Raw genomic sequence first — 18601 nt, 5'->3', positions numbered from 1 at the left:
CTGAATTGCCAGTCTCTAAACATTGGAGACAAATGGGACATAGGGATAGTGACCTTAAGTTCATGGTCATAGACCATATACCCAAGCAAAGGCGTGGGGGAGATCGTATTCTCCTTTTAAAGAAACGTGAAGTTATGTGGATAGATAGATTGGGAACTTTGTTCCCTAATGGTCTCAACAAAGATTTTGATCTACATTTATTTTTGTAACCTCTCCCTCTTTAGGTATACTATATGTTGATGTTGATATTACTTGGTATACACCATGACCGGATGAAGATTGGAATTACAGATTGTACATGTGGACCTATAGACTATTAGCACCAGATAAGTGTGATTATAAGGGCTGGTTCAGACGGACGTTTGGAGGCGTTGCGTTTGCTGGCGTCGCGTTCAGCAGTGCGTTTGGATGCGGTCGCGTTTTTTCTTCCCCTAGGGGGACATTAGTCGTCGCGGTTAACCTCCCCTGGAAGCTACATGTAGCTTCCAGGGGCTCCTTGAACGCCAGGGAAAATCGGGACCCGAACGCTGCGTTCGTGCAAACGCGCTTGAAAGCTTGGTACAAACGCTCCCATACACTTGAATGGGAGCGTTTAACACCAAGCCCTGAACGCTGGCTGTAAACGCTCTGCAAGCGTCCGTCTGAACCAGCCCTAACACTGTTTGGACTGTGAGGGTTAATCCCCAGAATGGGTGGTCCACTTTGTGATGTCACTCCTAATTAACCTGTATGGGCGGGTATATAAATGGATTGTGATGCATTTGTCTTTTGGCATTGATGAAGGCTGGGGACAGCCGAAACTGTTGCCTGTATATCACTTGTGTGAAGCTCAATAAATAGAGCAAGTGTGCTGCAACTCTTTGCTTCTTTCTTATATATATACACACACATACACATACATACATATATATATATATATATATATACATATATACATATATATATACATATACACACACACACACACACAGGAAAGGAACTTTAAACTCTCAAAAACGAAAAGTATTGTTTTTCATAAAAAACGATAAATATCGTTTTTCGTAAAAACGATAAATACCGTTTTCATACAACGATAAATATTGTTTTTAAAAAAATATCGTGCATAACCAGGCGCCATTATTTGGCTGGCGCCATTTTTAACTGGACGCGACAACAGCATTGTGTCATTATACAATATATTGCATTTAGAGTGATTGTTTCATATGCAGCAGGGATCATGTTGGAATATTTGCTTGGTTTTTAAATGGTTTTATTCTTAATTGAATCATCAGTACTGTGATTATTAATATACCCAATGTTGAATAAAGATTTGTTATACTTTTTCAAATTTTGCTGTGGGAGGTGCTATTTTTTTAAGGGCTTTCTTTCTCTACCATATAATTGCTCTTGTTTGGAGCCCTAGCACACACAGTTATTTGGTTGAGGTGTTGCAGACACTCCTTAGAATCTATCCTTAAATTCATTTTTAAACATATTAACTTCCTTTCACAGCCAGATTCAGGGCCTTACAATCGCCGGACTGAAATCTCAAGCGGGAATGATTTACACAGCCTTATATTTTCTTCCTCTTTTCTCTAAATATTTCTGTTTCTGTATCAGGGACAGGAAATAATAGGAGATCTCTGTAATTTGAATTCAGACAGCAGTAAATACAACATAGAGCGTGTCCTAGTGACTGCAGCTAGGGCACTTTGAATCTGCCAGGAGTAAAGGGCAATATAAATGTTGTGTGTTGTCTATCACATCGCTAATCTATGTAAAACTGAAGAAAATCTTTGGCTGAATTTTCATTTTAATTTCTATTTTATCAGATTCATATGTTTAAAATATGTTCCGTATTTAAGGTCAGAATGGGTTACCTATAAAGAAGTTCCCTGAGGTCATGTGATGTGAGCTGCCTGAAGCAGCCAGACTGGATGCCAGGCTTTTGCTTGTGTGCCCTTCATATAGCACTGGCTGACTACTATCAGCAGGGAAAGAACTTGGACAGGTTGGAAAACTCTGAGCCGTTACTGTCATCTCCTGCCATAGGTGACACTGAGCAGAGCTTTCATTTACTTTCACTGAAGGTTCTGCTGACTGTTACAGGCCATGAGTATAACGCTCACACATATCTTGTTGTAAGTAAACTCATAGGGGCCTGTTTGTGATGGTGGCAATTAGCTGATCGCCAAGAAAGTGACAGTGTTTCTGCTGAATAACAACACTTTTTTTTTGGCGATCAGCTGATTGCCCTATTTATTACATTGATAGAAAAAAAAGAAGCATAAATGACCATCACTTTCATACGTGTTTGCTAGCTTCCCCTGATCACCACTATTACCAGGAATAGGTGACAGTCTCCATATGCTTATAGTTTGCCAAACAGGGTTACACGGTTTGAAAGTAAAGAAAGCTATAGACTTCAACAGCATGGAATGCAGAGGTTTTTTCCACCACCGTTTGTCAGTTCCTGCACAAATCTCCACTTTAAAGTTGGCACATCAACCAGACAGTGGAAGCAATTTTTTGTGTTGAGCAGCCATTCACTAACAGTGGTTCAAAGATGAATTCAAGCAAATTTCCACTTCAGGATAATTAAGGTTAGGAATTTAAAGCACTGTAATTAATCAAATTATCACAGGCGCTCCTAGTGGCGGACATTTTCTTTTTCAATACATTTTAAGAACCTGATCAAGTACGCTGTGACCAGCCAAATGCCTTATTTAGCGCTCAATTAAGAACCTACTGTACTTATCCTTTATCAGTGGGTTACTGCCTCAGATAAGCCTTCATCTAGATCATGCATGTCAAACTCTGGCCCGCGGGGCCAAGTCTGGCCCTCAGAGCCATTACATTTGGCCCTCAAGTAGTTTCCCTACTTTGCATTATGTTTGGCCCACTCTAGACCACCAGGGAAGCTATACTGGAGGCGAAGCCCTAGAACAACAGGGAAGCCATATGGGAGAGGTAGGGGAAAGCACGAAACACTAGGGCAATGTATAGGGGAGGGTGGGGGCCTCTAGACACCAAGGATCTGTGTATGGGAGAGGGACCACTAGACACCAGGGAATGTTATAAGGTGGCCAGTAGACATTGAGGTTGGCCTGCGGCTAGGTCCCAGTGTTCAATGTCAGCCCACTTTGTATTTGAGCTTGACACCCCTGATCTAGAGTATATATATATATATATATATATATATATATATATATATATACAGTGGTTTGCAAAAGTATTCGGCCCCCTTGAAGTTTTTCACATTTTGTCATATTACTGCCACAAACATGAATCAATTTTATTGGAATTGCACGTGAAAGACCAATACAAAGTGGTGTACACGTGAGAAGTGGAATAAAAATCATACATGATTCCAAACATTTTTTACAAATAAATAACTGCAAAGTGGGGTTGCAAAAAAAAAAAGTGAATTGCATATGGCCCTTTGTCTGCAATTTTTGTTTTGGGCATGTCTTGGTAAAGCACACTATACAGTCCATGCATCGCTGTGCGTATAATACAAGTTATGCTAGTTTCACAATGCTTGTTACAAAGGTGACATAAATCTTGTGCATGTAACATTTAATGCAGTTTAGTGGATGCACCTCAATGTATCTTATTCCCCAAGTGTTTGTTGACATGATACAGCAAACACCTTTTGAGTCAAATGCCAAGAAAAGCTTGTGTTTTCTCAGTATTTGACATATCAGTATCAATGTTGGACCTTTTCCAATAACCATAATTCTAGTTACAGTATATATTTACTTTTTGTGTAAAGTAAAACTTTTTTTCACTGTGAGACCAGTTGATTGCATGAATCAAAGTTTTTCCTTCATACCAGTAAAGTTCCAAGTGACAGGCAGCTCTTTGACTCTACAGACACTTCGCTCTCCTCCAGACCTCCATATCAGAGCATCTGAAGCAACATCTGGACTCTGGTTACTCCTCATACCTGTCTTTCATTTAAACAAACAGCAGTCATTTATGAAAGCAAGCATCAAACAAAGTTGTATCAGCCCATGCCCTGTCTCTAATCCTACTACTGTGGCAGCCCCTTCTCTGCTCTGGAGTAAAGGACATCCCGTGGGGACTGAAGAGCAGGAACAAAGCTCAGGGAGAGCCCTGGCTGCAGAGAGGAAATGGTTAAGCAGCACAGTCTTTCCTTAGCCCCCAAGGCAGAGTCTTTTGATGTATGTACTTGAGGTTGGCAAAGGATCAGCGTGCTCTGGGTTTTATTTTTCTCTGTTCTGCCTCTTTTGTCTTGAGCAGGAGGTGGAGATTAGCCATCCATCCCACCCAGCCAGACTGTGTGACAGGATAACACAGATGAAGCTGGGATCTCAGACTGGAAGTTCAGCAGTTGGAGGTGGACAAGTTTGGCTGCTCGCAGTTCTCAGGCTCAGAGGTCCTCATGCTCTGCGATCTCAGCTCTCCCAGGAAACATCCCAGACTGCTATTAGCTCTACCTGGTAAGGCAGCTCTCTAATTACTAGGGTAGGACAGGATATTAGCTTTCTGTGCCAACCTATCGCTGCTGGCGGTGCCAGTCCGTTCTGGGCAAGAACACACTTTTTACACGAGGTTACTTCGCATTAAAAGCTCTTCGTTCCAAATGTCTTGCGAGGTGCAAACTGTGGAAGTTAGTAATTATTCCCAAATGATCTAGCTCTATTTTTTGGCTAAGTTCTGCAACACAGAAAATAAAAGTAATCTCATAATTGCTGTAATTAAGTAATCATCTGTAGGATATCTGTGGTTTGGGTTCAACGTGTTTAGAATTGTATAGATCGTGACAGAATGGAGATGTATTCAGACTATAAAGGTCATGTGCTTATTCTCATAAACGGGTGACTGTATTGCGCAAAAGGCCATTTCCTCATCACAATGGTTTTTGTAAGTATACAGTTATTTTGTTTAAACTGCAGGATTTAATGAGGGAATAGTTGAACTACACTATTTTCTCTATCGTTCGAACTGATGTTGCTGTATCTTGAATAACATAGCTGCTGGTGTATGATGTTGTTGGATTAAATCTATTGCAAATGCTATGCTTTGTTATATGCATGGTATATGTTGGTGCTTTATAAATCAATAAAAATAATATTCTTGTTTTTGTAATGTTTTTCTCTAATGCCTGGTACACACTATGCAATTTCCCTTTCAGATTTTGGGTCGAATCGATAATTTACAACAGGTCTGATATGATTTCTGAACGTTTTTCTGATCTACATAATACAGAAGTGATCGGAAAATTAATCAGATAAACAATCAGGAATCAGATCGGACCGGTTGGAAAATTATCGGTTCGACGTGAAATTTGATGGGAAATTGCATAGTGTGTACAAGGCATAATGCATTATATAAATTAAGTTTAGCTTGTTAGATATATTTGCTTTTTCACATTGTTCTTTAGGCATCAATCGGTGTGTGTAGTTTAAGCTAGCCATACATGAGTAGATTTAAGTTTGATCAACTTGCTCAGTAAAAACATTGACTGTTGATTGGAAGTGAATCGATTGAAGTAATCTATGCATATTCCATTCTGTGATTTAATGGATCAAAGAGGAGAAATGTGCACTAAAGATAAACATATGTGCAATGCTTCATAATTGCACAGAAGTCGATTGTCTCATATACTGGATAGTGTAATGGTAATTGTGGCCACTAATGATCCAATATTTTTCTTACAATCTTGCCATTTCAATGTAATATAATGGACCGCCTAGATTAGCCATCCAATATATTCACTCAATTTACCCTTATACTACATAGATTTGGTAAAATTGGATAAACATTTTTTTGATCATTAGTGGCCACCCTAAGGGCTCTGCCTCTGACACAGGAGACCAGGGTTCTAAGCTAGGCTCTTCCTGTTCAGTAAGCTATCACCTATTCAGTAAGGAGACCTTGGGCAAGACTCCCTAATACTGCTATTGCTACTGCTTACTGAGTGCGCCCCTAGTGGCTGCAGCTCAAGCGATTTGAGTCTGCCAGGAGAAAAGCGCAATATGAATGTTATTGTGTCATGTCATACTTGTATAATCATTTTAACAATTTCAGTCTGGCCATTCAAGGTCTTTTTGATTGCGCTTTTTTAATATTGATCATTTGCATTCGATCAAACTCTGAAATTAAGGTACTCAATAACGGTATGACTTTTTGTGATCAATCGTTTCTTCAATAAAACTATTCAGATCGAAAGAAAAGTTTTAATTTAATTGAGCCGCAGCATTAAAGCATCTTAACTATTCCCAATATTCAAGCCATTTGCGACTATGTGAAAAAATTTCTCTTACAGATCAATTCATTTTTAAAGGAAATAATTGATAATGCAGTCGTCCAAGATCGATTGGGCCCAACAGCTTATCTTCACACAAAACGATCTGAAAAATTTTGATCACAAATAAAAATTGTGCCATTAATGGGCACTTTTAGGGATGAATTAGGGACTAGGGTCCATATGTTGTCTGATTCACAGAAAACAAAATGTAGCTCATGTATGGCCATTGGCCAGTCTCCTATTATGCAAGCAATGGAAAATATGGTTTTATAACACATGCTTATTTTACAGGGAAGTATCAAGAGCAACGTTCATTTGTAAAGTTGTGTAACCCGTAACAACAAATGCTGAACTGTGATTTTTAGCCTATTTCTCAAACTCGTGATTGAGCACAAAGGAATAAACTTTGTTGTTTCAGTGCTTCTAGCCATTCTAGCTAATTTCATCTAACAATAACTTTATTTATTGTAACAGGGATATCTTATATAATAATCTCCCTGTCCCTGCATCCTCCCGTGTCCGTGTCTGTGCGTCCGTTGTGACTGGCACTCATGTGCGGCACGCGGGAAGACTTCGGGCAATGGTCGTGGACGCGCCATCGTGGACAGGTTTGTGCTTCGAGTCATGCGTGCGTGGGTTGCGCTGGTGCGTGCGTTGTAGGGGGTTGCGGCCGTGCGCTATTGACCTAGTGCCGGTTATTTTATGGGCAGGCCTTTTATACTAGTTATTATAATAAGTTCATAGCCTCATGTGGTATGATTTACACCTATCTGACTACAGCTTATTGTAATAGAGACATTATTATAATAAATTCATAACCACATGTGGGATGACTTATACCTAATCTGACTACAATTAAAAGCATGCATACTAAATACAATTCGTAAGAGCCTATGTAGCTGTACCAACACTCTGAATACCACAATACAGTGTAGGATGTGCAGACAGCGGTAGACAAAACATAAGAAGTTTTGTCAGTAATGCTGTGTACACAATAATGGTACAGCCCTCTGCAAGGGAGAGAGCCTACCTGACCTGTGGCACATTCCATTAGTGGTCCAGACAGCATAGTTTGCTCTGTACTCATCCCATGGGGAACTTACTGCTTCTCATACTAGTATGCTCTTGAATCCTGCTTATAAATAGCCATGTGAATAGATTTTAGCCTGAAAAGAACATGTTTCCCAGAGTCACAATCCAAATATTTACAGTGTGTTTTACAATGGAGTCTAAGAGAGGCCAAGGGAAAAGTAACGTTCAGCTATTGCGTGCTTACTGTGAATCTTCTTTAACGTTAAATATAATGGGCCCTTTGCACTGATAGTGTTAGCTTTGTTTTTCTAAAAATACATAAGGTTAAGCAAGTAAATATATATATATATATATATATATATATATATATATATATATATATATATATATATATATATATATATTCTATGCACAAGCAATAGACATGAGATGGCAAACAGACTGTCTACATGCCGTACGATCACTCAGCAGAATGATGGTAACATAAACATCCATACACGTCGCAGACACATGTGCAGTACAGCAGTGACCAGTTTCTTCAGCCTCTTCCATAAACTTTAGCCAGGGATTTCTACACACATGCCCATAGACATGTGATCATTTGCTGGTTCATGCCATTCTTCCCATTGTTTTTTAAAGTATAACTTAAGTCAAACAAAGAAATCAGACCATGTGTAGCATTTTAAAATGACCCTGTAGTGAATCCATTTATATTAATCCACTATTGTGAAACAGAAGTGCTATATAACAGCATAGATCTCTCCCTGAACATAATTTCTTCTGTATTATTCAGCCATATGAAGATCCAGAGGTTCAAATCGACCACTGAGTACTCAAATGACAGTTGAAAGGGAACCTTAACGCTAAAAAAAAATGAGTTTCACTTACCTGGGGCATCTACCAGCCCCCTGCAGCCATCCTGGGCCCTCGCAGTCACTCATGGCTCTTCCGGTCCCCCGCTGCTAGCTAGTTTCATTTTTGCCGACTTTGAGTTGGCAGGCTGCCACGGGTACCTTTGCACGCATTCCCACTGGTGCAAGAAGCTATTGCGGACATTAACATGTACATTTTGTATGCATTGCAACGCATAAAAATGTACATGTTAATGGCCGCGATAGCTTCCTGCACCAGCAGGAATGCGTGCAAAGGTATGCGTGGCGGCCCCCCAACTCCGAGTCGGCAAAAACGAAACTAGTTGGCTGCGGGGGACCAGAGGAGCCATGAGTGACTGCAAGGGCACAGGATGGCTGCAGGGGGGCGGTGGATGCCCCAGGTAAGTAAAACTCTTTTTTTTTTTTAGAGTTAAAGGAATACTATCGATACCCAAGTGTTCTAAAATGACAGTGTGCAAATAATGTCTAAGTAGCTGTGTAAACATTTTCCTACTTTTCATGTTAAATATCAGAGGCAAAAACTGTAATTTATTGAGGGTAGGATTTAGCTATATTGGGACAAATCAATTGCAGAAGGGGTGTCTGCTTCAATGCACAGCCAGAGTTGCATATCAGACTACAGAAAGCAAATATCAAACTCTGAAAGCAAAAACAGTATGAAAAGCTGTGACCATCAGTTACATTTCCTCTGCTCTCTTCAGACACTTCAGTCAGAAACACAGGACACAGGAGCTGCAGCTGTTGGGAGCTCTCTTCTATGTCACACACAGAGCTACACATAGAGTTAACTGATCAAGTGTGAGGGGAATTTCCCCTCTCCTCATGGCTCAGTCAGCTATCAGTTTTGGCGTCAGTAAACTTTGAGGCAGGGAACACACTTGACAGTTTTCGTACGCATTTTCTGCACAGAAAAACTGAGAACTCATGTTAATCAATGGGCTAGTGCACACTTACTGTGTTGTTCGCACGCAGAAAAAAAACTGACATTCTGCATGATGACTCTGCACATTTTGGCAGTTTTCTCTATCAATTACATCAGCTGCTGTGAAAAAACGTGCGCGTTTTCCTGCATGGAAACACACTTGGTATGCAGAAAATGTATGCAGAAAAACGCGTGCGGAAAACTGAAAGTCAAGTGTGTTCCCTGCCTGAAAGTATTTTGCTAACAGTAAACAAAGAAGTTGCTACTAAAATGTATACACCAGTACTTAGCAGCACTTCCCAAACAATTCCTGTGTCAATTGAAAAAAATATGTGAATCGATAGTATTCCTTTAAGGTTCCATTGAACTTGCTGACTCCCTTTTGACCACTCCTCACCACCTCCCGTCTGATGTCTCATGCTCTCTAGAGGCACGTGCACACATCCAACTTTTCCGACCAACTTGTCGTCAAACTTGTCGTTTGAACAACAAGTTGGACTTGTGTATGCATAGTCGAGCGACTTATAACAGGCGTTTTGCCCGATCCGCTTGGTGGATCCTATGGACCAACTGTCGTTTAAACGACTGTCAGGTCCGTACGTGTGTAAAAACGACCAGCACTCGTTTGACTAACCAAGAAGTCGGCGCATGCGAGTAAAGAAGTGAAGATACCAAGATCAGCCGACTGATCATTTCACGTGTACAGAGAGAGTTGGACGACGTACGCCATGTTCAAGTCTGTCAAACGACATGTAAATTAGTTCATCGGCCACTTTGTTGGGCGTGTGTACGTGACATTTGAACAACATGTTGTTTGCCATAAAAGTCGTTTGAACTACCAAACCAGACAACAATCAGGCATAAAATTGGACATGTGTATGCTCCTTTGGTGAAGGGCAGACGACAGCATAAGGCTCTAAAGGAAGAAAGTGAGAAGTGAGCCCATAGAAATCAGTAAACAAGCTTGAGTGACCTACAAGATTTCCATAAGGCTGAATAAAGACAGAACTAAAGTCATGGGCGTAGCACTTACCCCTGCAACATCTGCCATCGCAGGGGGGCCCAGAGGCTCCACCTCCCTCTCTCTCAATTAGTAGAGAAACCTCCTAATTCACTCACAAAAACCATGTGCAGGAGCATGTGTATTTTTTTCCTGCTTCCAGAGATTGCTTCACAGCAGAACTCTCTCTGCTGCCATTCTCCGTCTCCCAATCCCGTGGGGTTCTGGAACAAAGAGGGCCCCATGCTATCATTTTTGCAGGGGGGCCCTATTAAGTCTAGTTACTAACTTTTTTTAGATCCCACACTGGATTCATATGCATAGATCTACTAAAATCCAAAAAGAGTTAATGAAAAAGTACCACCAAAATTACTTTGAATATTTTCTTGCCTGCTGGTGGTCTAAAAGACATTATATGACAAAGTGTAAAAATATAACCCAGGAGAAAAAGTGAATAGCATATGGGCCTTTTTGTTATGTTCAAGGTTTAACAAAATACATGCACAGACCTAAAAGCTGTGTATTTCAGAAAATGTCATATTCTTCTGGGTACATGTATGATAATCCATTGTAAAATGTATTTTACTGTTTAAGACACATAAAACCATATTATTCTGTGATTGAATTGAGTCGTTATCGTGGTCAGTACAGCAATGAAGCACATTGTCATACTGGCACCTGGACATAGAGTATGTCTGTATACCCTGCAGATTCTCTGATATACCTCGTCGTTATGAGCTGGGCTGTGGAGAGGCTTTGTAAGACATTAACTGTATGTGGTGCACCAGCTTTAACCTTCCTGGCGGTAAGCCCGAGTTGAGCTCGGGCTATGCCGCGCAGGAAGAAATCTCAGCCCCTGGTGGGGCGATTTTGCCCATTTAAAGTGATGTACGCGCAGCTAGCACTTTGCTAGCCGCGCGTACAGCTTGATCGCCGCATGCAGCGGCGGAAAAGGGCCCCCCCGCCAGAGCCCTGCGCTGCCTGGACCAATGAGTTCCAGGCAGCGCTATGGGCTGGATAGGAGGCGTCTGACGTCAGGACGTCGACTGACATCCATGACATCATTCCAATCGTCGCCATGGCGACAGAAGAAGCCAAACAGGGGGACGCGTTATATACGCGTTCCCCTGTTTGCTATTGATGCCGGCGACGATCGCACTAGAGGGACACATGCGCCCTCTAGTGGTGTTTCATGTAGGTAGCTACATGAAACACCACTAGAGGGCGCATGTGTCCCTCTAGTGCGATCGTCGCCGGCATCAATAGCAAACAGGGGAACGCGTATATAACGCGTCCCCCTGTTTGGCGTCTCCTGTCGCCATGGTGACGATCTGAATGACGTCATGGACGTCAGCTGACGTCCACTCTGGTAGCTTTACATGAAACAAAACAAAAAATTAAGAAAAAAAGGATTTCTGCCTATTTGGCAGAAAAATTGAACCGCCAGGAGGGTTAACATACAGTATAAAGGTTTTTCTTGTGCATGAAATTCTATGAAAGTGATTCTTGACCTCATAGAAAAGATCAAGACTGTGAAAAACATGAAATGTAGTACAGTAGAATCTCCTTATAATAAACTCTGATATAGTAAACCTCTGGATATAGTAAACTCAGGCCTCAGGTCCCAGCAACTGTGTCTGTACAAATATAAAATGTATGACCAATTCTGACATAGTAAACTTCTGATAAAGAAAACGACTTTTTCTGGTGCCTTGAGGTTTACTATAAAGGAATTCTACTGTAATTGTTAACAGCCGGTCATATTTCACCTTTCTTTATGTCAAGAAGTAAGAACAATGAAATATGTTTAGTAATTGGCTGCTAAGTTATTGCCCTTTGCACCTCTGTGGCTTTTCAGGCTTGCTGATAATTAAACAGCTTAGGCGAGCGCCGCACTCTAAATCAATTACTGAATGGACAGTTTCCAACAGAAGTTGCAGATCTTCTTTCCCGCTGTTTGTGTATGTAAGATAGTAAATATCTGCCACCATAAGCATGTATTCATTCAAAAACAATAAAGTTGTTTAAAAGACTTGTACACAAATTCCAACGTGCCTGATAGTTGGTCAGATTGATGCACCGGTTGGATCTGGCAACAACCTGTTATCAGTTGGTCATTTTGTTGTTTGTCACACGCCCAACTTATCTTCCAACAGACCAAGTTTGGAAGATGGACAGATTGTAGGTACATGTGTATGAGCTTTTACTCTATAATTGGCTGTAATCTCATTTCATGTGTGTCATCACAAAGGTCAGATAAGTGCATATTATACATGCAGTGCTTATACTGGCATTATTTTACATTAGGAAGCCTTTCCTAAAGAGCATCCACTTTCCCAAGTGCACTTACATGACATCACTGAGATAATACATCTCTGGCTGCATTGTTATTTAATCTTTTTACTGTTTGAGGTGCAGAAATTACATTGCAGGGCTATTTGTGGACACACAGTCAGGACATGAAGCAGGGATAATGGAAGTGAAGGCTAAAGGCTTGCGTTCTACAGGGCAATAATCAATCCATTTGACATTTCCCACTACCTTGCCTATAAAAGCTTCCAGCAGTCACTTTTCAGTGGCAGTTTAAAGCTGGATATCCTCTCACAGATCTATGTTCAGGTTTCTCCAGTAGCCACTTTACATAATACAGAAATATTGCCAATACAGTTCATTTAAAGACATCCTGTGCTGGATCCCATAAATTAAAACTGGTGGTGAGGCTGCATACTAACTCATCATGCCTGCATAGTTAGCTTCTTAAAGCAGACCTGAACTCAGAACTTCCTCTCTGCTCTTAAAGATAAGCAACAGCGTGATAACCTTTAAAGAAAAACATTTCTTTGTTACTGCTGATAGAAATCCTGCAATCAATCTGAAGTGTGTCTACTTAATACTGTCATGGAAGCAGATATAGGGTTAACATGCTGTGTTTACATATTAGCTGCTGTGCCAAGGTTCCAAAATTCCTGATCTGACACAGCTGAGAGGTCATATTACACTTGTGATTAGTCACAGATTAGGGAAAATTAAACATGATAAACTCTCAAAATATATACAGAATGGATTTTTCTATGTTTTCATTTTGTTCCGGTGCACTTTATGGACTGATTTACAATTATCTTAACTTGATTTTCATATCAGCTATTAGGAGAGATAATCTATAGGTAAAACACATAGAGAAAGATAATCCATGAGATAAAAATAACAAGATATAATCTATGGGATGAAACAGATTGGGCTACTTTACAAAACTCATCAAAGGATTTATCTTTCCTTATTTGAAAAAGGAAGGGAACACCAAGAGCTCAATATAGTGTAGTAAGTACTGGCAATTGTAGTATATTTAAAGAGTACAAAAGAGGATACTCACAAATGAGGGTTACCTCATAGGCAACCACTGTAATGCTGGGAATACACGGTTCGTTTTTGGAGCTCGATTCTCCTCTCGATCGTTTTTGCCGCTCGATTATGCAGTCGATTCTGTTGTCTTCCGCTCGTTTTTCTTATCTTTTTTCCATTCACTTATATCAGAAATCGAGCGGCGAAGGGATCGAAAGGGAGATCGGACATGTCGGAAATTATCTATCGAACCATCTAATCACCTCAAAACCGAACCGTGCATTCCCAGCATTACAGCAGGTGAGGAGATTCCACCTGTCCCCACTCAGGATTAAGAAGTCACTCTCTGTAGATAGGAAAAGGGGGGTATATCACCCCTCCACCCGAGGTGGATGCAAGTATCTCTATATAGTAAACAGAGGCGCCAAAAGAGTAAAATGAACTAAAATTGTTGAAAATTGCTTCGAAGGCAGCGGTGGATTTACCCCCTTAAAGCCGACACATAAACTGTCAATTTCAAAATGACATCAATTTATTAGATACTCCACAAAGTGTTGCAAATCGTTTCACAGGCACAACCCTGCTTCCTCAGGCAATAAAAAATGAGTATAAACAGTGAACGGTCAGGGATGCACCAGGCGCCTCCACTTTGTGGAGTATCTGATAAATTTGTGTGATTTTGAAATTGACAATTTATGTGTCTGCTTTAACCACTTCAGCCTACAGCCTGTTGTTTCACCTTCTGCATTCGAGCAACTTTCACCTCCCGTTCATTCACCAATAACCTTATCACTACTTATCACAATTAATTGATCTATATCTTGTTTTTCTGCCACCAATTAGGCTTTCTTTGGGTGGTACATTTTGCTAAGAATGATTTTTTTCTAAATGCATTTTAATGGGAATATTAAGAAAAAAAACTCATTATTTCTCAGTTTTGTGCCATTATAGCTTTAAAATAATACATGCTACCATAATTAAAACCCACGTATTTTATTTGCCCATTTGTCCTGGTTATCATACCATTTAAATTATGTCCCTATAACAATGTATGGCGTCAATATTTTATTTGAAAATAAAGGTGCATTTTTTCAATCCATCACTATTTACAAGCTTATAATTTGAAAAAAATTATTGTAATATACTTGCTTGACATGCATATTAAAAAAGTTTAGACCTTTAGGTAACTATTTATGTTACCTAAAGGTCTGAACTTTTTTAATATGCATGTACTATTTATGTTGTTTATTTTTTTTTGTAATTTTTTTTCAATTAAAATTTTATTTGGGGTTTTTTCGGAGTGGGGAGGTAAACAGGTGATTTTAAATGTAATTGATTGTGTATATTTTAAACATTTTTTTATGTAAATGTAGTTTTACTATTTGGCCACAAGATGGCCACAGTGACATTTTGATTTTCCCTCCTGTAAGAGAGAGCTCCTGCTTACAGGAACTGAAGGGGTGATGTGGGACATAGAAAAATTGCGGCTTTTCAGAGAAAGCCATTGGTTTTTCTTAGGGGGACATAGATCAATAGATCAATGAATGGGATCTGTATTCCCGTTCATTGATCTCAGGGGCAGTGGAAGGCGGCGGGAGCGTGCGCAGCGCCGCAGCAGCAGTGCAGGCTATCTGGATGCATATATCCTTCCAGGTAGACCTAAGTGGTTAAGGGGGTAAGTCCTGCGCTGCCTTCCAAGCAATTTTTTAACAATTTTAGTTCATTTTACTGTTTTGGCACCTCTGTTTACTATATAGAAAATTTTTCCTTATTTGTTTATCTCATAATTTATCTCTCTCTTAGTTATCTCAACTGATGATTTATATCTTTTTGGGACTTATTCATAAAATTCACACAGGTTTCTCCTCTAGCATGCCCAAAGTTCTCCTTACCCCTCCCACTCTGTTGGTCACAACCCCATCGTTCCTCTGCGGGCAACAGTTATTGTAGTGTGTACTCACCTTATTTCATGGATTGGCTCATCTTACCTATTAATTCATTATTTAACTCTTCTCATTTGTGTTAACTCTGGGTTTATCACCTTTTGGGCTTGATTCACTAAGACAAATAGCACGCCTTATCAGAGATAACACGCCTTATCAGAGTAGCATAGCAAGCACCACAAACGTAATTGGCAATGACGAGAGCTCCACTCGTCCTGCCCTCTGCCCCTGCGGGTTTGTAGCGCTCACTATGCTACTCTGATAAGGCGTGTTATCTCTGATAAGGAGTGTTAACTCAGATAATAATAATAATCTGAACATTTGTATAGCAGCAGCCACTGGGACGCGCTCAAGAGTGTTAGGGAGTCTTGCCTTGAACTCCTTACTGAATAGGTACTGACCCTAGCCAGTATTCGAACCCTGTTCTCCCATGTCAAAGGCGGTGCCCTTAACCAGTACACTATCCAGATTAGGCATGTTATCTCTGATAAGGCATGTCAACTCAGATAAGGCATGCTATTTGTCTTAGTGAATGAAGCTCCTTGTCTGTCTTGACTCACTGACAATGCTTAATTTACTTTTCTCCTGAGTTTTTTTCCCAGGAAATAATTTTTCATCTACAAAAATAATAACTTTTCAGCACTTAAAAGTTGAAACAATGCTAGCAGTTTATAATAATGTTGTATAAAAAGTAATATATGAAACCTATTTTGAGTATTTCCTGGCTTGCTGGGGGTTCTAATTATTTTATTGATAAAGCGTGAAAATATCTTCTGGAAATAAACTCAGAAGAAATGTTAATTGAATATGAGCAATAAGAGATCATTCATGAGATAAGACAGGAACGAGATAATTCATTAGATAAGTTGTGTGAGTCAACCCCATAGTTAAGGTGTCCATACACTACACGATTTTCCCTGGCAGGCTTGATCACTAAGTTTGAATCTGCCAAAGATCTATGCACTAACGTGGCCATCCATTCACAATTTTGATTGATTCTGGATGGAATCGATTGACAGTATAGCCCGGACAAGACTTTTTTTTTTGTGTTTGAAAAGGGTCAGGGGCAGGGTGGTATGTATTGGCTTTTCTGCCATTTAGAAACAAATCCATAGAGTACCTTGATTTGCATACAGTCATGTGATAGGAACTTCAGTGGCTTGGAATATTCATAGGTGTTACAATACACTATTCCTAATTCTGTACAAGCAGTCAGTTGTATTATAATTAGCTACTACTACAGGCGTACATTTAAAAGCACCACGTGTTAATTTGGCCGCAGATTCTACTATTGTCTTATCTTATCTTGTGCTCACACTAGCCCCTGTATTTGCCTAACTCTAATTTACACCCTACCTACATCCAACACTCCCCCAAGTAACCTCCCCCACCACCACTACCTGGAGTGTGTAGCTGAACTCCACCAGTGCTTCCACCAATAATCACCGCCGGTACCTGGAGCTCCACGGGTACTACCCGGAGTGTGTAGCTGTACTCCATCACTTCAATCACAGCTGCTACCCAGTGCTATATACTCCCACTAATCAATTCCGGCACACAGCACTGCTATTGCCGCTGATCTACTCTGTTGCACAGCTCCACTGTCTGCCGTTTTCACCGCTAATGTACTCTGGCACCTGGAGCACCCAATTTACCGTCTGTAGCCGGTAATTGAAAAATGTAACACAGGCGCCTATAGCAGCAGCCAAAATTCTCAAACGCGAATCACTCCAAAATTACCTGTTACGTCACTACAGACTACAGTTTAAGCAGTTCTAAGCTCAATGTCTGGCATTAAACATATTGTTTCTATTTGTTGCATTTGTATAGAGTAGAAGAGAAAAGATGACTTGTTGGAATAGTTTTCTCTGTGTAGTAGAAAAAGTATATACATTGGTTTATATACATTCTACAGTTTTATTACTGATATGTTTTCTATTTCAGGTAACCAGTGAGGGACTACAGCATCTGCACCGACGCAGTGGCCGGAGGACAATAAAAGAAACATGGCCTCCGTTATCCTGAGAGTTGCTGTGCTGCTGGTACTGGCTGGTCTTGCCATCAGCAGAGATGCTGGAAGTTTTTCCCAAAATCGGACTGATGCTTCTTCAGACTTCAGTGCGAGTAATAGGACCTCCTATACAAGCTTAGGAAGGCCAAACAGCACCGTCTGGTGCCCTGAGAGGGTTAAAATCAGCTATGTCTTCAAGTATATAAACACTGCATTATCTTGTGCTATTTTCATCATCGGGATGGTTGGGAATGCAACTCTGCTGAGAATAATCTACCAGAACAAGTGCATGAGGAATGGCCCCAATGCCCTGATAGCCAGCCTGGCCCTTGGTGATCTTATCTACATTGTCGTTGACATGCCCATTGTTGTGTTTAAGGTAAGAGAATATACGTCAGTCACTCTTCCATCTTCTGAGAGTCCTTCCTAATGTGAGACACATTGTCTAGGGATGCATTGTACGCCTCCTAGCTATGCTGGCATAATTATAAACAAGCCTGATGTGGCCATACAGAGCTGCACACACGGAAGTGCATAGTGGCCAAAGGGTGCTACATTCAGTACTATTCAGGGGTGAAAAGACTGAAAAAGAAATTATGACTTTTTTATCCTTTAATTACGGAATGTGAAATAGTAACACTACATAATGGATAATACAGGCATTAAAAATGCAGGCTTTAAAAAGACATGTGTGTAGCATAAAGGACATATGTGTGTAGCATTAAGGGCATATGTGTGTAGCATAAAGGGCATATGTGTGTAGCATAAAGGGCATATGTGGAGCATAAAGGGCATGTGTGTAGCACCGTGTACAACATCTTTTTTTTTCTTCTTTTTTTGTTTTTCATGCTTTAAAATCAAACTGTGCTTACAACAACACCTTAAAAATTAAAGCTCAATCTTATTTTGTTCACAATATCAGCAGTATCGTAATTAAGCTAAGTTAGCGACTTCATTCACAGGTTCACCTCCAATATATACATACATACATCACATCATTTGGAACATCACAGCAAGCCTGCCTTTTCCTGTCTGTAAATTTTAGCCAAAAGTCACATTTTTCAAAGAGTGTTTACAGGGACTAGGGGAAAAAAGGAGAGGAACGGACAACAGAGGTATTTGGATCCAGCATCATAAATATACCTCCGTGTTTATCTTAGGTTCCTTCTCCTCGGGTCAGATATCCTTTAGGGCATGTCTTACTT

At 40.3% G+C, this 18601-nt stretch overlaps 1 protein-coding gene across 3 annotated transcripts in view; it reads left to right on the top strand.

Moving 5' to 3' along the window:
- Positions 1 to 18601, top strand: part of EDNRA (endothelin receptor type A) — a 136417-nt gene that overhangs the window by 36469 nt on the left and 81347 nt on the right. Inside the window, exons 1-2 of one of the 3 annotated variants that reach the window (XM_068279287.1) lie at positions 4244 to 4445; positions 17330 to 17775. In XM_068279287.1, coding sequence (XP_068135388.1) covers positions 17392 to 17775 — 384 coding nt within the window. In that variant the 5' untranslated portion in view covers positions 4244 to 4445; positions 17330 to 17391. Of the gene's footprint in view, positions 1 to 4243; positions 4446 to 4819; positions 4870 to 17329; positions 17776 to 18601 lie in introns of those variants that run through there. The other 2 variants (XM_068279293.1, XM_068279297.1) reach the window with 2 other exon arrangements.

Source organism: Hyperolius riggenbachi, chromosome 1, assembly GCF_040937935.1.
Source record: "Hyperolius riggenbachi isolate aHypRig1 chromosome 1, aHypRig1.pri, whole genome shotgun sequence".
Lineage (NCBI taxonomy): Eukaryota > Metazoa > Chordata > Amphibia > Anura > Hyperoliidae > Hyperolius > Hyperolius riggenbachi.
This window is presented reverse-complemented; position numbering and strand designations above follow the sequence as displayed.